Source organism: Polyodon spathula, chromosome 2, assembly GCF_017654505.1.
Source record: "Polyodon spathula isolate WHYD16114869_AA chromosome 2, ASM1765450v1, whole genome shotgun sequence".
Classification (NCBI taxonomy): domain Eukaryota; kingdom Metazoa; phylum Chordata; class Actinopteri; order Acipenseriformes; family Polyodontidae; genus Polyodon; species Polyodon spathula.
Genome location: NC_054535.1, coordinates 28,235,586 through 28,261,071, shown reverse-complemented (window position 1 = coordinate 28,261,071; position 25,486 = coordinate 28,235,586). Strand labels below are relative to the sequence as shown.

Genomic DNA, 25,486 nt, shown 5'->3' with positions numbered 1-25,486 from the left:
GGTGAGGGTATAAATAGGGGGCATAGCTTCAGTGATCTGTTCCTTTGCATATAGTTAATCCAAAACAACCTAGAAGGAGCCCGTATTGTTTGTACCAAAACCGTGAGTGTTCTGCTTTGTCTGTTTATTTTGGCTACCAGTGCTGTGTCCTGTGTCTTGTTTGTCTTTGCAACCTTTTATTTTCTTTCTGTCTGTGTACTATTAAAAGCTGAGCGAGACCATTCGCTCAGCTCCACTAAACTCCACCTCTCTGTCGTTTATTTCCTGGTTCCTGTTTCTGGTCTGACGTCCTCCACTCCAGCCGTCTTTGTGACACAAATGCATATTGTTTCTGATGTAGAAATAAATACAACTATAAGCTGTTAGTGAATCAAAGCCATGTTGAACACATCCAAAACAACCAGGGTCAAAGGTACAGGATTTAACAGTGTGATATAACAATGAGCCACACGGTGGCGCAGACCTGCAGTCTAACATCCATAACGTCTCCCTTTTTTTTTGCAACTTGAATTACGTATCAGTTGTAAATCTGAAACAGTTCAATCAAATGTCTTTCTGTACATCGTCTGTCTGATCAGTTCCTACTGATTAAATCTTTCCGGTGTCTTTGATTGCATTCCACTGTGAGAGTAAACAGGGCACTTTACCGCAGGGAGCTGCTTATCTCTCACTGGTGTTGATGAGCCGCTCTGAGCTCTCCTAGCTGGCATACTTGACACTGAAGTGCTGACTGGTGTCCTTGCTTGCTCCCAGCTCTCATTGTTACTGTTCTTGGGCTGTATACACTTTACTCTCCCTGCTTGTCCTTGCACTAATTGGGCTGCTTGGCACCTCTTTTGGGTTCAGCTTTGCCATTAGCTTGCGGGTGACGTGGTGATGAGGTGCCATGCTCAAACTCCCATTCAGTGGCAAATCGTCTGAATTGCTTGATGCAAATTGAAGTTCATTATCTGAGATTACTCGATCAGCTCGATTTCCTAGAAGACTGAATAGTGGTCAACTATCAGCAGGAATTCTTGCCCTGTATAGTTGAATAAGTCCATGCTGATAATCTGCCAAGGCCGTGATGGTATCTCATGTGACATCATGGTTTCCTTCTGCTGCTCGTGCATATTCATTGCACATAGAACAATTGCTGAGTCTTTGATCTCACCTTGCATGTTAGGCCTGTACAGGGTGTCGCATGGCTGCCTGTAGCATGCTTCACTAATTCGGCTTGAATGTATGCATACTAGCATCTCTGGTTGCAGTGATTTGGGTATGATGACCCTTGGCCCTTTGTACAGAATGCCATTCTGTATGCTGATTTCATCTCTTAATGACTAGTATTCTCTCACAATGATTGACGTTTCCTCTGTATTAGGTCCTCTGCTATTCCTAATCTACATTAATGACTTAGATTCTGGTATAGTAAAGAAACTTGTTAAATTTGCAGACAACACAAAAATAGGAGGAGTGGCAAACACCGTTGCAGCAGCAAAGGACATTCAAAACTATCTAAACAGCATTCAGAACTGGACAGACACATGGTAAATGACATTAAATAGAGAAAATTGTAAGGTACTGCACACAGGCAATACAAATGTCTATTATAAATACCATATGAGAGATACTGAAATTGAAGAAGGAATCTATGAAAAAGACATAGGAGTTTATGTTGACTCAGAAATGTCTTCATCTAGGCAATGTGGGGAAGCTATAAAAAAGGTCAACAAGATACTTGGATATATAATGAAAAGTGTTGAATTTAAATCAAGGGAAGTAATTTTAAAACTTTACAATGCATTAGTAAGTCCTGATTTAGAATATTGTGTTCAGTTCTGGTCACATTGCTACAAAAAGGATATTGCTGCTCTATAAAGAGTGCAAAGAAGAACGACTAGAATTATTCCAGGTTTAAAAGGCATGTCATATGCAGACAGTTTAAAATAATTGAGTCTATTCAGTCTTGAACAAAGAAGACTACACAGCGATCTGATTCAAGCATTCAAAATTCTAAAAGGTATTGACAATGTTGACCCAAGGGGCTTTTTAGACCTGAAAAAAGAAACAAGGACCAGGGGTCACAAATGGAGATTAGCTAAAGGGGCATTCAGAACAGAAAATAGGAGGCACTTTTTTACATAGAGAATTGTGGGAGCCTGGAACCAACTCCCCAGTAATGTTGTTGAAGTTGACACCCTGGGATCCTTCAAGAAGCTGCTTTTTGAGATTCTGGGATCAATAAGCTACTAACAACCAAACAAGCAAGATGGGCCGAATGGCCTCCTCTAGTTAGTAAACTTTCTTATATTCTTGAATTCTTATGAGCTATGCATAGTTCTGCTCGGTTGGGGTCAGTGCTCAAGATGCAAAAGCAACTGGTTGACCGTCTTGCATTAGGCAGCATCCGAGCCCATTTTTGCTTGAATCACTGTACAGTGACAGGCTTCATCACATCATAGTACAAAAAGTGTAGACAAGTGTACACACAGTGTAGCTGTGACCAAGCGCTTTATTTCCTGCACTGCCTTGTCATGCTTAGGAAGCCAGTGCCAAACTGCATCCTTGTCCAGAAGCCTCACACACCTCTGATAGGCTTGGCATGAATTTGGCGAGGTAGATCACAAACTCAATGAACTGCTGTACTGATTTCACATCGGTAGGTAGTGGCTTCTCTAGTATGGCTCTGATCTTATCTGGGTCAACTTTTAAGCCCTTTGAGGACGTGTCCATGGAAACAGACTTCTTTCATCTTGAATTGCAGTTTCTTCATACTAAGCCTTAGCTTCACTTGCCTGCATCGATTCATTATTGCTAGCAGCTTGTTGTCATGATCACGGTCTGCTTTATTACCACAGCCAACAATGAGGATATCTGCTACTGGCTCAATGCCATTGAGCCCAGCTAATAGCTCATGCTGCTTACGCTGATACACCTCTGGAGCTACGGAGACGCTAAACGGTAGTTTGAGCCATCTCTTCCTGCCCCAGGGGGGTCTAGAAGGTTGTCACGTAGCTGCTCTCTTCATCTAACTTGCATTGCAGAAATGCAGCTTTGTTTTGCTTAAGTCTGCTGCAGTTGGTGTTGCTGCAATGCAAGCTTACTGTATATATTGCAAGCAGCATCAATTACCTGTAACTAAACAACGTGTATTTTTCATTTTTATTTAAAATAAAATCATGATTACTATTCTAGATAATGTATTTTTAAACTACATATTAATGTTTTATTCAATTTATATAGTTCATCTGTAAAATAATTTTCATATCAAATATGAACTTGAATCAGACGGATACAGGCTGACTGTGGAAAATGGGGTAATAGCAAAATAGATGTAAAGAGCACAGGGTAGGCAGAAGGATGGGGGAGGGGGGGAAGATCGAAATACATACACTGAACCACAACTCATCTAGGCTCGTCACTCGAACTCCCTTCCGGCTTCCCTTCTCTCACTCCCAGTCGCTCCCTTTATCCAGAGTTTTTGTCCTCTCTCTCTCAATTCAATTTTCAATTTCAAGAGCTTTATTGGCATGACTGGTTACTATAAGTATTGCCAAAGAAATGATGGGTAAATTCTGTCTTTACAATTAACATTTAAAACATATGCCAATGTTTCATTAAGTAAATAAAACAAAAACAACACAGTATACTTAATAACAATAACATATATATATATATAATATATATATATATATATATATATATATATATATATATATATATATATATATATTATATATATATAACATTTATTGATTTATTTTTTTCTTCTTTTCCTCCCTCCTTCTCCCTGTGTGAGGAGCCTCAGTGTCACTCTCTGCCCCCCCACCCCCCAGGCTGTGACAGGCACTTGCGAATTGGGAGGCAAATAAGCTGATCCCTGGAGCCAGCATTACACTTCAGATATTAACACCAGACAGAAGGATATCTACATCATTATATGGAAGGAAATGCAAATGGATGGAGACACATATGGATCACATTAGTTTACTGTAAAGCTACGTCTTAGTTGGTGCTTATCTTGGCGAGAGCCGAGTTCAAATCAGCATGAAATTTTAACATCTACTCTCGTGTAATGGAAATCAGCCAGGGTGTAGTGTAATTTTAGGGCCCAATAGAATTCCTATTTACTTGTGTTTTAGTGTGTCTGTCCCAATAAATAAGGTATTCTTGTTTGTTTTGTGCTATAATTTGGTTGACTGTGATTGTATGTGTTAGAGTGGTGCTGTTCTGGAGCTGGTTGGTGTTAGGGTGGGTCAGTGCAGTGAGTTTATGGACCAGTTGGCTGAGGGGACTCTTCTGTTGGCTCTGCTCTTGGTATTGCAGGGCTTTATGGTGATAAGAGTTTTTTAGATGGAAAAATCTCTCTCTCTCTAAATGTAATTCAATGTTGCTTTATTGGCATGACTAACAATTAGCAGTGTTGTCAAAGCAATTACATAATGCAATAAACAATATATCATGTACACATTATGAACATTCATTTACAAAATAAATAAAAATTGTTAATTGCAAAAATAAGTAAAATAAAAATAATAAATTAATTGAATAAAGTCCAAGTGAAAATTCCCAATGAATAGCTAGCAAATGGAATAATGGTAAAGGTAGAAATCATGGTAAAATAATAAATAATAAACAACATAACAATGACCACATAGGTAAATAAAATGTAACACTGAACTTTGGTTAACCCCCAAAGCAGTGAAGAGTGCTCACTGCGTGTCAATTCAAATTCAAATTCAAACTGGCTTTATTAACATGACAGGAGTGATCCAGTGTTGCCAAAGCATTTCAACATACATGTTACATAAAATAAAATATAATGTCAATGACACACAATATCAATCCCTCCCCCTTTCCCTCCTTAACAGAATGTAAACAGTATAACCCCCTCCCCCCCCCAAAAAAAAAATCTAATTTAACAATAAACAGTGCAGCTCTACTGTGTGTCTACACAGTGTACCTCGGGCTGTGACAGGCAGACACATCCTGGGCTGCTAGCTCTGTTGTCAGAGCCTCCTGTCCCAGCAGGATCGGCAGTTTCTCCGGGTCAGACAGGTGTGGAAACTGGGCCAACTGACTCGAGAACTTAGGGAGGTATGTGTCCCTTATTTGGCAAAATTTGGAGCAGGAGAGCAGGAAGTGCAGTTCTTTTTCGACTTCTCCCAGCTCACAGTGATTGCACAGCCTGTTCTGTCTAGCCAGCCAGCTCTTTTTATGAAGGCCTGTTTTCGACGACCAGGCTGTGATCATTGAGTCTGTACTTGGTTATGGTTTGGCCTGCAGCCCTTATATACAGCCCCGCCCATCTCTCGCTTCTGAGAATCCGGTTGGACGACGTACTCCGAGAATCTTAAAGGGGACGGCAGCTCTCCCGAGGTCGTTACAATGAGATACCAAAAATAAAAATGTTAAAGAACCAACAACAGTTCCTCACTTTACAAAAAAGAAACATTACACGAATGACATATAATTTGTAGTTTTAGAAAAAAAAAATACAATTTGATAATGTACAATACATAAAAATAAAAATAAATGTACAGATAGATCGTCTGTTCTCTCGCACACTTCTTGTTGCTGCTCCCTGGGCACACGTATCCAGAGAAACTGCGCTGATCAACAAGAATCTGCGTGAACGCATGCAATATCTTTGCATCATTACAGGTGGGGTTTTTTTCGCCTACGTGTTGCAGAGGGCGTCTGTTTAGTTTGTAATAGTTATTATTTTACATACATCTTATGTTATCAAAGGTTACATTCATTTATATGGTTCACACGTTAAATAATGATTGTACATATTGTATCACAATACATTTTAACTGTTCACAAACGTTGTCCCTCTAATTTTACAACTTTGATGAAACAGACACGCCTACAAACGGTTTCCCGTGCACCTCCTGCAAAGTAGGAGGTGTTTAGGAAACAAAACTATGCTACTTTAGATGTTTGCAATTTCCGAGAGCGAGAGGAAAGAGGAGATATTTGTTTGAATAGGTTAACCAATTCTGGTTTGATTTAGCAAAAGCAATTCCCGGAGTATAATTGGCCTGCTTTTCATTACAATCAAAATATCCAGCCAGGAAAGACGCTGGTAGGGTTTCTGTGACTTTCTGCAAACGAGAACTTGTACTAGAGAGAAATTAACAAAACGGACTTTTTTTTTTTTTTTTTTTTTTTTTTTAATAATATATCTGATAAAACTAGGTCTAATGCTAGATGGTTAACCAAGGGACGACGTTAATAAGAGTAAAGAAAAGGAAAAATAAACAGCAAATTTAACTAAAAATATAATCACCGTAATAATAATATCACCACTTGGAAAGTATAGGACACGGAAACGTGAGATACTGTTATTGTAATTATTATTTGTTTGGATTATTTCTGTGTGGGTACTATTAACCTAAACAATCGTTTACTTATTTATTTTCATCTACTTTAAAATGTACATCTGAAGCCATTTACTTGCCTTCAACTCAAGTCGTAAAACTATACGGGTTACACGCCCTGCTTGTGAAAGTCAAATTACAGTGTACGTCACAGTACAGCCATACACAGTATTGTATGAAAAATAAACATTAATAACTAGTATACTGCTATATTGAGACACACGTTTTGGTTGATCAGAAACCAGTATAATGCCAGATACATCCCCTGCCGTTGTGAACATACCTGGCAGTTTTCTCCAGAAAACTTGCACAGTGGTTGTGGTTTTCTGCGCAATTCATCTCTCGGTTACTGTGCTGTATTATTGCAATACCTTTGAAATCTTTAAAAACAGCTTTTTTGTCCGAAACCAACAACAACAGAAACACATAGACTTCAACACTGTCTCACCAATAACGGAAACTAATGCACCATTTACGGAAGCAGAAGAAACCAAACCTAAAGAACTCGAAAAATGTCCCGAAACATCGCCACTTCTCGGTAAGAACTTGCTGCCTAATCTCATGAACGGGTTTGGTATGTTTTATATTATAGCCCCAAGCGTCTGTTGGATATGTTTTTATTTATTTATTTTTTTGCAGATACTTTTTGGATAATGCGTGGCAAACTACTATAATTTACTGTACACAACTATTTTGAAAACGAAAACAGTTTCTCTCTTGGGTATTCAACACGTAAACTCGTCTGGCAGTTGCCATTAATAGTGTTTATCAGCTTCCCAGAAAAAAATGTTTCATCCATGAATCCTCAGCGTTTGTTATTCTCAACAAATCAATTAAAACTGAGTGTAAAACGCTGGAGACCCTGAGAATGTAGCTGAGTAAAACACATGCCTCCTTTGCAGGAATTTTCATGTTAAAATGCTGAGGTTTTTAGACTCCTGTCAGCAACACAACAAACAATGACCCAATTTGGAAACAATTTTGTACAAATATACTATTGAATAGGTATTAGTTTTCAAGGAAAGCAGGTTAACGAAAGAAAGCCCAGCACCATGGTGCAGATGCCATGATAATGATTAGTGGTGAAATTTGAAAGTTGATGAAAGTTTCATGATGAAAGTTAGTGGCTACATTTACCAGAATATATTTATCTAGTTTAACGTTTGGTATTTTATTTTCTCTCCCAAAAGTGGGCCCACTTAGGATTGAGTTTTCCCAGCCAGTTGATTTGGAGGAAAGCAAGAATCCAGCACTACAAGAGGGAGGGCGGTTTACCCCACAAAACTGTAAAGCTCTTCAGAAAGTGGCTGTCATCATTCCATTCAGAAACCGGGAGGAGCATCTCAAGTACTGGCTGTACTATCTGCACCCCATTCTGCAGCGGCAGCAGCTTGATTATGGTGTTTATGTGATACATCAGGTAAAAAAGCCTATATTTATAATGTCATGTGACATTTCTGTTTCTTAGTTATGTCAAGACAGGTTTTTTTTTTTTTTATGTCCGTGTTCTAGGCCTAAATGATTTCTGCATGATATTAATTTTCTATATCCATTACTGTGAACCCCTGCAGATTAAGGAGTGGCAGACTAATTGGCTCCTGTAAAACATTCTTAATATCTTTGGGAACCTTTTTAAATATTAGCATTTCTCTAAAATTAGCACCCATCTTTGCAATATATTCAGGGGGAGGGGGGTTATTCAGCAGTAAAAGATGCCATGAGTGGAGAAGGTGTGGTATTTCATATTCTGAAACTACCTGAATTTTCTCCTGTTGGGGATGCATATCCGTTGGGAGATGCATATTTCAAACAATAAATATCTACAGAACCATTTGTCCATTAGTGTCATGTGATGAAATTTGTAAGGACTTTATTTAGCTAGGGTTACAGTATTATTTAAGAGAATCTCTCACAGCCACTCAAAAAACATGTAAGTGCAATAGCAGAAAAGATTCCTTAATTCATACCATTAAAACAAACACTGGCCCGCGTATTGTGCCAGTAAGTGCTTACTGACGGGTTATGCTTTACTGTGTGAATAATACAAATCTTGATGACAAATGTTATTTGTCAGCCAAAGATGTAAGGGAATATTATATTTTCATTTATTTTACTTATCTTTGCAAATTGAGCCCAGATCTGTTTAGGGTTATACAAGGAGTGAAAGTGGATGTAAATTGAATATTTTACATGTGGGAAATTTGAATGAAATCTGTGCTACCCTTAAAGTTCCCCTTAGTAAAAGCATAGCAAAGTGTATAACACAAGTATTATTAAGGCCAGCGTGGTATAGTAAAGTATATATATATATATATATATATATATATATATATATATATATATATATATATATAAAAAAACACTGCAAACTGTACAGTTGCTGTGCACATTTACTCTAGTAAACTTTTATAAGGGTAGTGCATCCACTTTTGGTTGCTTTCATGTGGAATGACTGTCATAGCTTAAAATCAATTTCCAGATGTATGCACGTGATCTATAAGTCTGTCAATATAAGTGTTAGATTTCATGTTAAATGTCAGATTTGAATATATTAAGTTTTTAGCTTTAACTAACCTACTTTTGTAGTAAAGGGTGTCTTTTTAGTTTACTTCACATGTTTATATTCCTCACAAACTTTGAACTAGTTATGCAGTGCTCTGTTTGAACAAACACCACAGCTTCTTTAACTTTCTTTTTTTTCAGTACCCTCTCATTCTGTTTCTTCTTGTTTCTTTCTCTTTCAATCCTCCTTCCTTAGTTATCCTTTACCTGTTAGTCTTGTCTGTAGCGAAGCGCTCTCACAGAAGCAGAGATGGTTGCTATGCTTCACATTCTTCTCTGAACAATGAACTGGTCCGCATCGCTGGTAATGTGGGAGTATTATTTCTCTCTTTTTTTTTTTTTTTTTTTTATGTGGTGACACGTATTGGAGAAGCTTTCTTTTTAACCACAATATAGTTGAGTGAAATTAATATCTCAGCCGTGACTTTCAAACAGCTGGTTAAACATTTGTTTCTTTCTTTAAGCGTTTTCCAAGACACCCTTGAAAGAGGTGACTTTATGCCAGTGGGGTTTGCTCTTGGTTAAACATCTGCAATGTCAAAATCAGCAAATACAAAATAAGAAGATAGATATGATTTGTGTATCTCCCCCATTAAGCCCTGTCCACACGTTTTAAATGCTCTTAAAACCTGTGAGGGCTCAAAACAACAGGTGCAGTTAACGTCCCAGCATGGTCAGCAGGGTTTTCCCTGCTGCTTGTATTTTTGTAACTGTATTTTGGTACTGCTTTGTAGATAGGTTGTGTGTAGAACGAGTAGGGACCGCTAGGAACTAATCCTTTCAATAAACTTTAGTCACTTGAGAAATTCAGTAGTTGCTGTGTTACACATCCTGTTTTTATTTCACTTGTACCTTAAATTACTGTAATATAGATAGACAGGTATCTTTTATATACACTGTTGTGTAATACATTACTCTTGCACCATAATAAAATGGATTTTGCTTCCTTGTTTACTCTTCAACTTTTGGAATTGTTAGAGTATGACATGGCAGTAAAACACATACGTTTGCAGTGAAACAGAACCAGCATCGTTTTTATAGCCTACCAAGTGCTTTTCATATAAAAAAGAAGTCATATCCTGTTTATTGGTATTTACAGATTAAACAAGAAATAAAATAAAACACAATTTAACAGATTTTAAATGAGAGAGAGACAGACAAAGAGACAGACAGACATGATTATTTTTTATTTATTTTACAGAATGGAGGGCAGTCTCAGCCTATCAACATAGAAGAGAAAGGGTTGCCATGCTGTATAACATTTCGCACATTTTATACATTTCTGTATACATTACATACATTTCGCAGTGGATCCCTAAGTGTAAACTATATTTTTTCCAATTTAAGACAGTACATGAGAGGGTGGAGCAGCCTGTTTCCAACCAAACAATATCAGACACCTAGCCAGTAGGGTTGCAAAGGCTACTGTTTCTGACTGCAGCCCTGTTAGGGGAACATTGTCTGGTACCACACCAAAAATTACAATGAGTGGAGTGGGGTCAGTGGGTACTTGTAAGGATTGAGAGAGGGTGTCAAAGACAGAGGTCCAAATGTCATCAATTAGCTGGAGGTTTAGATCCTGTTCCCACAGGGTTTTCAGTGTGCAGTGAAGGGCAATGCTGAGATAGTATAATGGTTTCAATTTTAGATATAAAACCCCTACAGTCAGGGTCAGGGTTAAATTCTAGAATTGAATTAATAGTGGATTTGGCAGGCAGTGGAGGAAACTGAGCCACTTTGTTTTGCTCAAAGTTGCGAATTTTCAAGTAATGAAAAAATTGTGTTTTGAGGTAGGTTACATTTTTGGGAGAGCTGGCCAAATGATGCAAAACTATTCAAACCATAACCCAGCATTTTTTGTCACTACATCAATGTTGGAAAGCATTCTAAAAGAAAATTATTAATGTTGTCAAGATTTGACAGGTTTACATGTGTCACTTTAAACTGATTTCTTGAATCTGTTTTTATTACATTGTAGCAGCTGAAACCACGCTTGCAGTCAACTGTTGACATGGGTACTACAGTTACAATGGAGGTGATTTTAGTTATGCAGGAAAGTAGTAATCAACAGGTTTTGGTTTGGGACTGCAAATAATGGTGACTTTATTGGAGTTCTAAAGCCCCTTTCACACTTGCATGCTCTACCCGGGTCAGGACCCGGTGTCTTGTGGGTTGGGTACACAATTTCACACTGCTTTTGTTAAAGCAGGGTTGACCTGCGTGACAGACACAGATAAATAATAATCAATGCCCCAGAAAGAGCGTATTACAAATGCTTCCATCCAAAGCCCCTTTCACACTGGCACTCCCACCCGGGTCCTGGCTAACCTGGTCACAATCCTGCATAGTGTGAAACCACATACCTGGATTAACCCAGGTCCCAGTGACCCAACTCAGGATGTGGGTTGACATGCTTTGACCCTGGTTGAGCGAGACAAAATTCTTTGATGGCTGTTCATGAGCTGACGTAATAACAAACGCCCACGCCTGCGTTAAAGTTTCACTTCTGCAAGGAACTTTGTTTATTCTTTTTAGCCATATTTTTGTCGCTTGAGACACACCATGAGCCAGATTGCAGCAGGGATTTAGAAACATTTGCTGTAATCAACATTTGGACAGATGGTTCAGTCCAGAGAAGCTTGGATGGAAGCATCAGTAACAAGCAGCTTCAGGGGCATTGATACGGGAATTGTGTACTTGCATCTGTCAGCCCTGCTTTATCAAAACCACTGTGAAATCGTGTCAAAGTTCTCTGGATTGAACCATCGGCCCAAATGTTTCTTCATCCCTGCTGCAATCTGGCTCATGGTGTGTCTCAAGCGACAAAAATATGGCTAAACAGAAACGTTCATGCAGAAGTGAAACTTTAGCGCAGACGTGGGTGTTAATGGGTAGCTGGAGAAAATAACTCTTGGGAATTGAAGCTAGACTTACTGGTCAGCAGTTTAAAATCAAAGGTTTCTATGATGATTGATCTTTTTTAAAAAAATACCTTGTGGTACATGAAAGGGAGTATATGGTGAACTGTCTGTGACTTCATTAAATCATAGAAATGAATGAAGACCTGGTAAAATAAGTGAGGGGAGCAAGAGCATAGGCCCATGTTTAGATCTAGTAAGAATGCCATACATCTGAGAAAATGCTTACAGAAGAGTCTTCTATTAATGATGAATGACCTTGGCAGAAAAGCAAGTGATCTGAAACTTGCCTGAACAGTATCTTTGTAAAAACAGAGAGAGGTCAAGTTTAGTTTAAAGCATTGAATATCTAAAATGAGACTTTTATATTTTGACTGTGCTTGATAGACTGGATTTAAGTGAAAATAATTGGATCTATAATTGTAGACTTAGAAGTTTGCTATGAACCTTCTATCAGACTCCATCCATTATATATTAGTTAATTGTTAAACCACATCTATACATGTAATAAAGCCAGCCTACTAAGGAGGATGTTTTTTGATGTTAAAAGGGAATATATATTTTTAACCCAGGATTGGAATAATTAAACCAACATAGGTGTTATATATTAAACACATCTTTCTATGTGTATTCTTCTGTATGTATTCACTTGCATACTGTGTTCAGGAACTCCCTGGTACCAAAAAAGAATAACCTCAGTTCAAAAGTTCATCTCGCATGTTTTGGAAATGTATGGATGATGGACCATTAGAAAGAGTTACTGGGTGTATTTGAAAATATATCTAGAAATTTGTAGAAAATTAATTAAAGATAAAAATTGAAATAGCTTGGTTGGATAAATATCCACCCCCCCTTGTAATAGCAATCCCAAATTAGCTCAGGTGTAACCAATCGCCTTCAAAAAATCACACACCAAGTTAAGTGGCCTCCACCTGTGTTAAATTGTAGTGATTTGCATGATTTCACGATACATTCAGTAGTTCCTGTAGGTTCCCTCTGCTGGGTAGTGCATTTCAATCGTGAGCACCAAGGCGCTTTCAAAAGAACTCTGGGACAAAGTTGTTAAAAGGCACAGGGGATGTGAAAAAAAATGTCAAAAGCCTTGAATATCCCTTGGAGCACGGTCAAGATGATTATTAAGAAGTGGAAGGTGTATGGCGCCACCAAGACCCTGCCTAGATTAGGCCGTCTCTTGAAACTGGATGACCGAGCAAGGAGACTGATCAGAAGGGCCAATGGCAACTTTACAAGAGCTACAGGCTTTTATGGCCAAGACTGGTCAAAGTGTTCATGTAACAACAATATCCCAAGCACTCCACAAATCTGGCCTGTATGTTAGGGTGGCAAGAAGGAAGCCATTACTCAAGAAAGCCCACCTTGAATCCTGTTTGAAGTATGCAAAAAAACACTCTGGAGATTCTGTATCCATGTGGCAAAAAGTTTTGTGGTCTGACGAAACTAAAATTGAACTTTTTGGCCTAAATGCAAAGTGATATGTTTGGCGCAAACCCAACACAGTGCATCACCCAAAGAACACCATCCCTACTGTGAAGCATGGTGGTGGCAGCATCATGTTATGGGGATGTTTCTCATCGGTAGGGACTGCGACACTTGTCAGGATAGAAGGGAAAGTGAATGGAGCACAGTACAGAGAAGTCTTTGAGGAAAACCTGCTGCCCTCTGCAAGAAAGCTGAAACTGGGACGGAAGTTCACCTTTCAGCATGACAATGACCCAAAGCACACAGCCAAAGCTACACTGGACTGGCTAAGGAAAAAAAAGATAAATGTCCTTGAGTGGCCCAGTCAGAGCCCCGACCTAAATCCAATTGAAAATTTGTGGCATGACTTCGATTGCTGTCCATCAACGCTCCCCAAGAAACTTGACAGAGCTTGAACAGTTTTGTGAAGAATGGTCAAATATTGCCAAATTTAGGTGTGCAAAGTTGGTAGAGACCTATCCCAACAGACTCACAGCTGTAATTGCTGCCAAAATTGCTTCCACCAAGTATTAACTGGGGTTAGGGTTAAATTATGATCTTTCAGTTTTGTATATAATATATATATAATTTTTTTCACAATAAATACTTTTTTCCGTCTTAACAGTGTGGAGTATTGTGTGTAGATAAGTGGAAAAAAATCTTAACTGTGGGTGTGTTGTTAAATTCATCACTACATGCACCGCTGAAGCAGCGGATTCTCAGTCGAGAGTCGGTGAACTGCAGCAAAACCAAAATGACCGCTCCCACTGTGGAAGTTTGTCTTGTACGGAGATAATATTATCAATGTAATTGTAATTCACAAGTGCCAAATCTTTTGAAAATGGGTAAGGAGTTGTGTATTTTTAATAAATATATATCAGCGCTAATAAACATATTGATAAACAATATCACATTTGCCTTAACCAGAGTAGCCGACTGAGCTGGTGACGTACAAGAATTCGATGAGAGAGAGAACGGATTTGTATTTTATTTTTTTAATCGTGTATGTTATATGTCCTTTTATTCTTCAAAACAAATGGTACAAAACTTGCGAAAAGTGGGCAAACTGTATTTGAAAGTGTATCCATTAATATGTTCGTATTTATAAATATTTACAGTTGAAGGCTAGCTGCTTTCGACATTTTAATGTAAGAACAAGCTAGCTCCTAATTAGTCAGTTAAAGATAACTAAACTTTTGTCCCAATAAGCTTTCAGCTCACACGGGTCAACCACAGTCTTGCATGCCGCAGCAGCAACCTTGAATGAATTTAACAACGCATCCTCTCATAGCTCAATTGTAATGTACTCTGGGAATGTAGTTTATTTGTGTCCACTGTTAATCATACATTGAAAAACTACAAACCCCATGCCCTGCCAATTTCACTGATTTATCAGTGCGATGGCTGCTTCTTTCCAGACAGTTTGACAAGACTTTTTGACTTGGCTTTTTGGGAGAGAGAGAGCTAATAAAAAGAATGGTTTTAACTGCTATTAAAACCAGCCCTGGTATCCTGCCTTTTCAGCACCCCCACTGGAAACCCAGCACACAGTCACTATATTGTCAGAAGTGGGGCCGATGCAGGCACCCCGACACGCACTGGAAGCTGCAGGGGAGAGTGTAGAAATACAAAACTACACTTTTAAACACTTTTAATGTTTTATACTTTCCAGCAAAAAAAAAAAAAAAAAAAAAAAAACAAACATTTTTTATAGTCAACCTTTAGGAATTTCTAGTTTCACACGAGCACATTTTGTCTCATATGCAACCAAATTAGTCGCACTGTAGAGCCCTGTCGTTATGATGTTTTGGTTCTGATTTAGGTCCTGAGAACAGTCACCGCAGTTATTATTATTGAGTTGTACTTGCCGCTCTCTGTGTTATTGTTTCTGTAAAACATTGATAACCTGTCAGTTAAAAAAAAGGTTTAATGCAAAAGCTTGTTTTAACGTTGTCTGTATTATGCCGGCCAGAGACCCGTTCTTACAACTATATTATCATGTTTTCAATATTTTCTTTAAATTCTCAAATTAATATATCGAAACCCGGATAGTAAAACGAGACCCGGGTAGCGTCAGGTAATTTGAAACCTGGGCCTTTGGTTACCCATGCCGACCTCTAATATATGTATATACACACTGAGTATACAAAACATTAGGAACACTTCTTTCCATGAAATAGACTGACGAGGTGAATCCAGGTGAAAGCTGTGATCCCTTATTGATGTAACCTGTTAAATCCACTTCAATCAGTGTGATGAAGGGGACACAGGTTAAAGAAGGATTTTTATGCCTTGACACATTTGAGACATGTATTGTATATGTGTGTCATTAAGAGGGTAAATGGGCAAGACAGAAGATTGAAGTGCCTTTGAACGGGGTATGGTAGTAGGTGCCGGGCGCGCTGGTTTGAGTGTGTCAAGAACTGCAATGCTGCTGGGTTTTTCACGCTCAGCAGTTTCCCTTGTGCATCAAGGATGGTCCACCTCCGAAAGGACATCCAGCCAATGGCAGGCCAGTGGTCAAAAACGACTCATTGATGTAAGAGGCCAAAGGAGGCTGACACGAATTATGCAGAGCAACAGATGGGCTACAGTTAGTCAACTGACAGTCCAGTACAACATTGGTGCCAAAAGACCCATAAAAGAATGCACAACTCGTCGTACCTTGACACAAATGGGGTATGGCAGCCGATGACCTAACAGATGTTCCACTTCTTCTGTCCACAGTTGGTCCACTGTTACCCAAATCTGAAGACCAGCTATGTTGATCCCCTATTTATTTATTTATTGTGTGTGTGTGTGTGTGTGTGTGTGTGTGTATAATGATACACCACATATACAACGATATATATATGTTATATACACACACATATCATATATATTATATATATATGTATATTGTATATATATATATATATATATATATATATATATATATATATATATATATATATATATATATAGATATATATATATATATATATATATATATATATATATATATATATATATATATATATATATATTACTAATATATAAATATATGTACTGTGTACAGTCGTATGTTGAACACCAAGTCGCTGTGTAGTCATTTGACAGTAAGTTGTTGCACAGATTCTGGCAAGGTGGTAAACTGTTGCAAGCCAAAACATGTTTAAAACAAACTTTTAACACAATTAAAACAAAGCTGTGCTATGGGAAGTTAACATTACAATAATGTGTTACTTAACCCTCTCTGTTGGTGCATAAACTTAAGAGAACTGTGCTCAGTTTAGTATTAAACCCTGTCTTTACTACACAAAGACCTAATGTTTAATTAAATACTCATAACATGAATAAAATATTACTAGGACAGAACTTATTTTTTTTGTTGTACAGTACCTTTACAAGACTTCTCAGTATAACTGAACCAGAAGGTTCAGAAGACTGAACTTTTTTTTTTTTTTTTTTTTTTTAAACAGAAAGGAGAAGAAACTTTCAATCGGGCTAAGCTGCTGAATGTAGGCTATGCTGAAGCTTTAAAAGAATATGATTATGATTGCTTTGTGTTCAGCGATGTGGACTTGATCCCAATGGACGACCGCAACATCTACAAGTGTTTTAGTCAGCCAAGACACATCGCTGTATCTATGGATAAATTTGGCTTCAGGTAAGTAAAAAAAAAAAAAAAAAAAGTTAAAAAAATAAAGAGTTATTTGCACACCATAAATACAAAATCCAGGGAAAATAGTATTTTTTTTTTGTTGTTCTTTTTGACCATTTAATACATTTTCAGATCATTAAAGCAATAACATCACTTTTAGTTTAACCATTAACCTTCATTGTACATTTTTAAATTTAAGAAAACATTTCCAAGACATTTACATTGTAGCTCTACTTTTGATGTTTGCCCCAATGAACTTCCCAGAGATTCATGTAAACCGATTCAATAATAGCTTGGATTTTGTCTAGACCACATCCTTAATGAATTAACTTTTGTTGTTAATTAATTTTCTCACACAGCATTTTGTGCATGGAATAAGTTGTCTCCTGATTAAGAAATATTAAGTATTTGTTTAAAATCCATATCCCAGTTGGCTGTATACCCAATGGCTCTTTCTTTATCTTTTGTAATGTCTGTCTGCACCTGCGAGTGAGGTGCTTCACCCAAGTCGATTTAATGATAAATAAATACAAATTAAATTAATATTAATTTAGGCATTCAGGCGCAGTAAGCGAGTATTAGTGTGGATGTAAGCATAGTGAAGGTTATGTTTTGCGGTCAGTCAGGAAAGCTAGAAACAGACAAGGAATTAGTTTTGTATTAAACGTTTTCTGTGTCAGTTGTGGTGATTGGAATATGACTATCGCTGTCAAATATACTGTATACCTTTGCATCTGTTCATATGAGATGAGCTGCAAGCACATAGTGTATAAATGGAGACCTGTTTTGTCAAAAGTGGTGGTTGCAGAATTTTAAGTTTAACAAGTGAAACCGATAATAATTTTGTCTTTCAGTTTGCCATATAAACAGTTCTTTGGAGGTATATCTTCTTTAAGCAAGGAGCAGTTTGAAAAGATCAATGGCTTCCCCAACAACTACTGGGGGTGGGGAGGTGAAGATGATGATATCTACAACAGGTACAGACTTCACGTGAAACAGCTTTGTCTTCAACATTTTCAAAGGCTTCTATTAGTTTTGCAAACAGCATGGATCTGTAGCTCTGTGCAGAGTCTGTAGTACTTGAGCAATAAAAAAAAAAAAAAAAGTTACGATAAACGCTTATCCTAGATAAATAAACCTGGAAATACTTAGATTATTTAGACATATCCACGCTCACCCCAGCAGTTGTTTTAACCTCTGTTCCTGTAAGTGATGTAAACCACAGGCTAAGTTATTGTCTTCAGATTTGGTGCAGCACTGTATTCTATGACTTAAGTTATGTTCAATTATCATTTGTTTTGTAGTAAAAGTGAACTGCCTCATTATTTCAATGTGTCTGGCCATTTCTCTTACATGGATTACATGTTTTTACATATTGGCATTGTACTTAATGTTCCCCTTGCCATTCCCCTTCATTGTGCCCTTGAGAATGATTGATTTGTTTTTGTTCACTTTCCATTTACAACATTCTACATAAGCACAACTCTTTCGTGTACTGGCTGCATTCGTGGGTTCTTTTTTCATTGGAGAACTCTGATTGTGAAAATACCGTAGCAAACTTCATTTGGTATATACTGGAATGTGTGTATGTACACATTTATACATTAAATGTCCATTATATCTTGTCCTTCTCTCTTTCAGCTAAAAGTAAACAATGTTTTCTATTGCATAGAATTAGGATTGGTGTACAAAACAATTATCCAACAAGGAACTTGCGGCTGAGTAAGAGTGTATGGGATCATAAATGACTTGCATTGCTAATACTGTAAATGTGGTTTGTTTTATTTTTTGTGTTTCACAGGATTGTTTCTAAAGGTATGGGAATATCTCGTCCAGACGGTACTATTGGAAAATGTCGAATGATCCGTCATAACAGAGACAAGAAAAATGAACCTAATCCACAGAGGTATGTTAGCACAGGTTTTTAGGGCAAATATGAGCTTCAGCTGCACAGTGGGGACTATGTTACCATGCCAATTTCATGAGGTTTTTCTTTGCATTTTATAGCAGTAATTCCCCATAATCCCTCTGGGTATGCACAACATTTCTTGTTATTGTTATTATAATTTTGAAAAATTTTGCTATTTTGAAAGCACAGGTCTCTTGATAGCTGATGATAGCTGCATAGAAAGTACACTACTGTCCGTTTCATTCAGTGGAAGCTGGAGTCTGTGCTGTACTGATGTTTATCAAAGCGGCAGGGAACAAAAGAAAAGGAAATAAATATTTAAAATCAAACCCTTTTGTAGTTTCCTGGATATCAATAGGTGTTATCCGAGATACAACTTGGAACCTTTTTTTATGCTTGTATGATTTTCAATTCCCCATTTGTAAACAAAAGCAAGGTTGGTTTTATAGGTTATAACCGAGGTCTACTCAAGACAGGTAACCAACTTAAACTGTAGGGATATCAAGATAAAAAGGTTTAAAGTAATTTAAAGATATTTTATATATATATATATATATATATATATATATATATATATATATATATATATATATATATATATATCTTGTTGCTTAAGTGGGTGGAACTTTTCAGTCAAAATGGGCCATTCCTATGATTTGTGTAGAAATATATTAAAAAATATATAGTTTTACCACAGCTAATATTAGATTCAGTGTCAGATCTTTTAACACTTGTTTAAAATTACATATTAGATACAGTGGGGTTACCACTGAAAATAAAGCCATTTTGTAAGGCTCTGAAACCGCTGGTTGATGCCCATCTCCGAGGGTCCAGGTCTATCCATCTTTTACTAGACTTTACCCAATGCCAAGCCCATATACTGCCACATATATAAGACATACATAAGACTGTTGCACAAAGCTTGAAGGTCTTATGTAAGACAAGCCTTAACCTGCTGTTGCTAAGCACCGAAGACTGGTTGTGCATTCTAGAGCCTTTTAGAAAAAAGAAAGTGGCTGCCAGTGACTTTTTTTTCATTTTGAAAAAAAAAGGAACGAAATCATAATAAGAATAATTCTGTCAATACTGTTCACAAAAAGTGGGTTGTGTCTGATTTCAAAACAGAATTTTATAATGACATATGAATAGAACTGGGATGTAAATGTGGGATGAAAATAGACATGCACTGAATATCAGATAGCTACCTTTTTAATTTCCTTCTAACCTGAGCTAATTGAATTCATTCACATACATTTTTGTGGTTTACTGGGTTTAGCAATATTACATGAATTATCCCCTGTTTTTTTCCAAACAGCATATTAAGATGGCTAGATGTCTCCTTTAAAAAAAAAAAAAAAAAAAACCCACCACACTGGATTACAAATTACAGTGATCTGACTGGAAAACTACAAAGTAGGATGGTTGATTACATTTAATGTGGCCAGTGAAATAAACACATTTTGCCTTTTATACCAACACTGTTCTATTATTTTATTGGTCTAAACTTCCAACCACTTTCATTTGTACTAGGACAGGATCATATTATAAATGGTTAATTCAGTGAGTCTTGCAGCTGTGGTTTTATAAACTTTTATATTATGCGAATTGGGCATACATGTAAAAGGTTTGAGTTACAATTTCAAAAACTGTTGGTTAATTAGCCTCATGTGATTTATACTTTTTTGCTGTACAGAATATATTGCTCAACTTCCTATTATTATTATTTATTATTATTATTATTATTATTTTATTTTTTAATAAAGAATTAGTTCTTGTCTGATAGATATAAATTTCCTTTCAGGTTTTGACAGAATTACACACACCATGACCGACAATGAATGGAGATGGCATAAATTCCCTGTCTTACAAGGTGGTTGAAATTAAAAGAATGACATTATTTACAGAAATAATTGTGGATATTGGCTTGCCAAGAAGGTAACCTCAAGTATATGCTAATTTTGTTTATAAATAGGACTGTTTTGTGTGTGTGTGTGTGTGTGTGTGTGTATATATATATATATATATATATATATATATATATATATATATATATATATATATATATATATATATATATATATAAATTGCCTTAATTGTTTTACTGCATGTAAATAAAATGTTGTTCGGCCCCTGACATTGTAGAACCAATCATACAGAGTTTCTGTTACTGTATATTGCTCAGAAATACTGCTGCATCAGTTAATTCAATTCTTGGTTTAAATAACTGGACAGTAGTGACAAAAGGGATGTGTTTTATTTGTATATAAACTGACGGGACAAAAAAAGAGAAACCCCTCTTCAACATCAGTATAGATCTGTAATTGTACCTGCTACAAACCGGTCCTATCTGTTGCAGCATACCCAGGTAAGACCCTTCGTGCTTCGTTGTTTGCACCACACACATACTGTAGATGTTAAGCTTTATTGGAGCCATCACACCCCCAAAAAAACCAAACATGGTTCTTTTCCTCATCCTCTACAGAGGCAATGATGTGATCTGTAGTTCATACATTTAAATCAACCAGGACACTTAATATTTGTGTGGGTGTGATTTTTTGTATGCAAATATAGGATAGGGCAGACATGTCACGTACCATGGGGCAAACATGACAGAGACTATTTCAATTTATGATATTGATTGTACTCTCGTTAATCTGTGTAAAACGCTGAGGATGATCGTGGTTGTATGAATCATTTTGGTCTTTACATATATTTCAGATAGAGTGCCTTCTCAGTTCTTGTCTGACCCAAATTTTAAAAAAATCTAAATTCCGTGAGATGTTCTACTATGGTTTTTTACTTTTGCCCCATCTCTTCACATGTGTAGGGTGACCTCTGAGTAAGTGGTTCACCAATGGGAGTTTAATGTCTGAGTGTAGGTGATCATAAAGACAGGTCTTTATATGTTTGCACACACTTTTACATAGAGACATTGGAAGATTTTAAATTGCTTTTCTGGAAGTATCACTGAGCCTGTATCCCGATGTGATTGTAGCTTTAGTATACAGAGCTCGGGCTGTTGATTCTAAATTATGCAGTCTGCAATGCAGCCATGCTGTAATGCAAAATTGAGGAAGGAATACAAAAAGTTATACAATTAGCAGATTCCACAACAATTTTCCTTTACTCAGCGTCTTCATGTTTTTGTGTCGCACTGTATTAAACAACTCTTGACTACTGTAGGCAATATATACAACACCTATATGTAATTTTATCTATTGTATATGTAATTTTATTTTAACTGCTGTAAAACAGTTAATGGGATAAGGTTTTGTTTTTTACTTTTCACTGAAAAGGCATTAATTGCCCTTTTATACTTATTGAGTCGAATAGAAATATATCTAATATTGATGCTGTATCTGTATCAATTTGTAATATCAAGTTATTTAACCCCATCAAGGAACTAAATAAACCGCCCCACCCTACCAATGCCCAGGTCTGCTGTATGGCTCTTATCTGTGAACCGATTTCATGTCTCACTGGTTCAAATGGTAAAACCGGAAAAAACGTGTTTGGTGTTTGTTTTGTGGTCTTGTTAAATGTACCATTGTTTTCAAATGAATAGATGTGCTGTATTTTGTTTGCAGCAGAGTGGTTTTAATATAGTGATGTAATTTTTACCATAACGTTGTTTTGGATGTTGGTTTGAAGTGTCTGGGAGAATTGTGTTATGTTCCCATTCTTCCCATCAGCAAACTGCTAAATAAATACCAGTCATTTTCACCATGTTTAAAGGGCAGAGAAATTGCATGTACTCTTGTTGCCCCTCCTCCAGCCCCAGTCCTCTCAAACCATCATCGCTGTGAGTTCCCTTGTTTATACAGTATGCAGTGAAAATGTGAAGGGTTTGTGGTGTGCTGTTATGCAAAAATGTTTTAGTTGAAATAAAAACATGTTTATTCAGTCAAAACAACAAAGCTTTTTTTTTTTTGTTTAAAAGATGCACTGCAAGAATTTTGAAGCGTCTCTTGTACAGATCCAAAATATAAATTGTGCTGGTTTTTAAAAGCACACGACATGCAGTCCTGACAGAGAAAGCACAAAAATCTAAAATATTTAAGTTCCATTTCTTTCTTGTTTAAATAACATTGCTGTTTGTGGTGTGAGTGTGTGTAATATTTATTTTATTTTTGGGCAATTGCCCTTCAGCTGTTTAAAAAGAAAAGTAAACAGTGCAGTAAACTTGTTATTCAAAATTTGTAATTATACAAAGACTCTGTGGCAAGAGTGGACTGTTATATGATATTGGTACACTTGGTATATTAAATTGTTTTCAGTTAAATATACCTGGCTTAAAACAAAAAAATAAAAAATCTACATTGCTGAAAAACCCAATATTTTAAGTGCTGCATCCCTATATGTTTCACTACTTATTTTAAGATTTAACAAACTGTCCGAAGGTTAATGATAAATAGATATATAAACATGAACGTTGAGAAATGTATTTATTTATATTCATTTAAGTGTTAGTAAATGCGCTGAATTATGTGCATTAGTAGACTAATATACTAATGGGTTGAGTTAGTCAGCCTGGTAATGCCCTATGGCAGTGTGCTGCATCAGGAGGTGTACCGTAGCAGCCATCCTGAAGCCAATGACATGCCTCTGCAGATGTTTGTTTTTATATAGCTCTTAGTTATTCACTTCTCAATGGTTTGCACCTTTTAGAAGAGGTGTAAAGTTTCTGGAGGGTCAGCAATTGCCAAAGTGCAAGACAAAATCCTTACTTCACGTTATAATGTCTGTGCCCGCTTAGTATCCAAATCCCACCCAATTCCATGCTCTTTTCTTCATTTGAATGCATTTCTATTAAATTGTAATGGATTAATGGTGGAAAAGTGCAAATCTTTAGCAGCCTTTCAATTCAGACTTTACGGCAGCATTATGGGGATTTTGTACCCATAAATCACTTTGTGCATATCCTTATACCTACCCCCCGAATCTGTACTAGACAACTTGAGAAGAAAAAAGGTTGGAAACTAGTTTTAAAACATCACGAACATCTGAACCATTACACATGCCCTGCTTCACACATACAATGGTACCAAACATTTCATACAGTTACAGTAAGTTGAATATCCATTAAATTGAAATTTAAAGTTTAAAGAAAATTAACACACATTGCCAACACATATTGACAAAAGATGATTCTGCCAGTTGACATACCTAAAGCAAAATACAAATGTATTAATCTGTCAAAATATTGGTAGGCAAGATTTATGGGTGTTTTAATAAATAATAAGTAAAGTGTAGTATGAAAGCAAGCAGGTAGCAATACCTAATGTAGAAGGCTAGAGCTGGAGTGATGCAACTTTTTACACAATGTATCTATAGTACATAAATCACAATAGGGCAGACTTGGCAGTTGAGGCATGAATGAGAACACAGCCTCACCCACAATGGGTGAAATCACAAACCCTGTGAATGTGAATAAGCATAAAGTTTTAAGCCTTAATCTTGCATCTCTTGCACTTGTGTTACCACTTTGTGTAAGTGCAGACAGCTGAACTACCTGAGAGGAGAAGGAAAGATAATAGAGAAGAGGAGGCTTGAACTAAATGAGCTGTCATCTGGCTGTCTGAGTACAGTACTTCGGTTTTGATAACATTATTAGAATGTTGGGGGAAATTCACAAAGCCTTTTAAGTGTCATTAGCACATTTATTTTCTGAAAAAAAACAAACATGGTCATAAAACTAGAAATAAACAACCCACAAATACTTATGAGCCCTTAATTACATTCCTAGGTTGTTTTCTTCAATGGATGGTTTATTCTCAAACAAATGGTGCTAATGACACATTGGGGTAAATCACTTTGTAAGAATATTAATTTGCACTTTTTGAGCGCTTTCAGAACCTGGAGATAAATTGGAGATGCCTAAATGTCCATAATCTTTACAGCTGTGGCTAAAATTTTACATCACCTACACTTTTAGGATTGAGACATAAATAAAAAACAAACAAACAACAACAATATAAACATAATTTAGATCTTTTATTTAACGTTATGTAATTAAATAAACTACACAATTATATTGCAAAAGTCTACCAGAAGCCATAATAGTAGTACAGTATTTTATGTTAGATTTTTGAAATGTCACATTTTCAATTTGTCCGTTTTTCATTAAGTATGTTGAAAACTACAAAGCGATATGTAATTCAATATGAGGTTGAGTACCTCCTCAACCTGCTGACCCGCTATGTTCCTGCCCGCAAGCTGAGATGGTCAGACTCTGGCCTGCTTCTTATACCCAAAGAAAAGCTTCATGGCTCTGACTCTTTGGAACTCTCTCCCAACTTTGGTGCGTGACTCTTCCACAGTCGCTCGCTTTAAATCAAGTCAAGACCCGCCTGTTCTCTCTTGCTTTCCATGCTCTTTAAGCCTGATATCTGCTATTAGCTGCTGTGTTGCTGCTATTATTTCATGCATTATGTTACTATCCTGTATTCTGCACTTTTCACTGTATTTAATGTACTATTTCATGTATTATGCTATCATCATGTATTCTGCACTTTTCACTGTATTTAATGTATTTTCATGTATTATGCTATCATCATGTATTCTGCACTTCACTGTATTTAATGTATTATTTCATATATTATGCTAT

At 36.7% G+C, this 25,486-nt stretch overlaps 1 protein-coding gene across 1 annotated transcript; it reads left to right on the top strand.

The window, feature by feature from the left end:
* The first annotated feature begins 4,890 nt into the window (after nucleotides 1-4,890).
* Nucleotides 4,891-20,851, top strand: LOC121294868 (beta-1,4-galactosyltransferase 1-like). Its single transcript, XM_041219018.1, has 6 exons — nucleotides 4,891-6,906; nucleotides 7,559-7,788; nucleotides 16,789-16,976; nucleotides 17,825-17,947; nucleotides 18,772-18,878; nucleotides 20,684-20,851. The coding sequence occupies exons 1-6, from the start codon at nucleotides 6,618-6,620 to the stop codon at nucleotides 20,755-20,757; spliced, it is 1,011 nt and encodes a 336-aa protein (XP_041074952.1). The 5' UTR covers nucleotides 4,891-6,617; the 3' UTR covers nucleotides 20,758-20,851.
* Nucleotides 20,852-25,486: the final 4,635 nt, after the last annotated feature.

Bases quoted from the DNA above. Each gene is read 5' to 3' on its own strand.
- LOC121294868 (XM_041219018.1), top strand. From the start codon at position 6,618: ATGCCAGATACATCCCCTGCCGTTGTGAACATACCTGGCAGTTTTCTC. The intron at 6,907-7,558 runs GTAAGAACTTGC...CTCTCCCAAAAG, and splicing joins CGAAACATCGCCACTTCTCG to TGGGCCCACTTAGGATTGAG. The intron at 17,948-18,771 runs GTACAGACTTCA...TGTGTTTCACAG, and splicing joins GATGATGATATCTACAACAG to GATTGTTTCTAAAGGTATGG.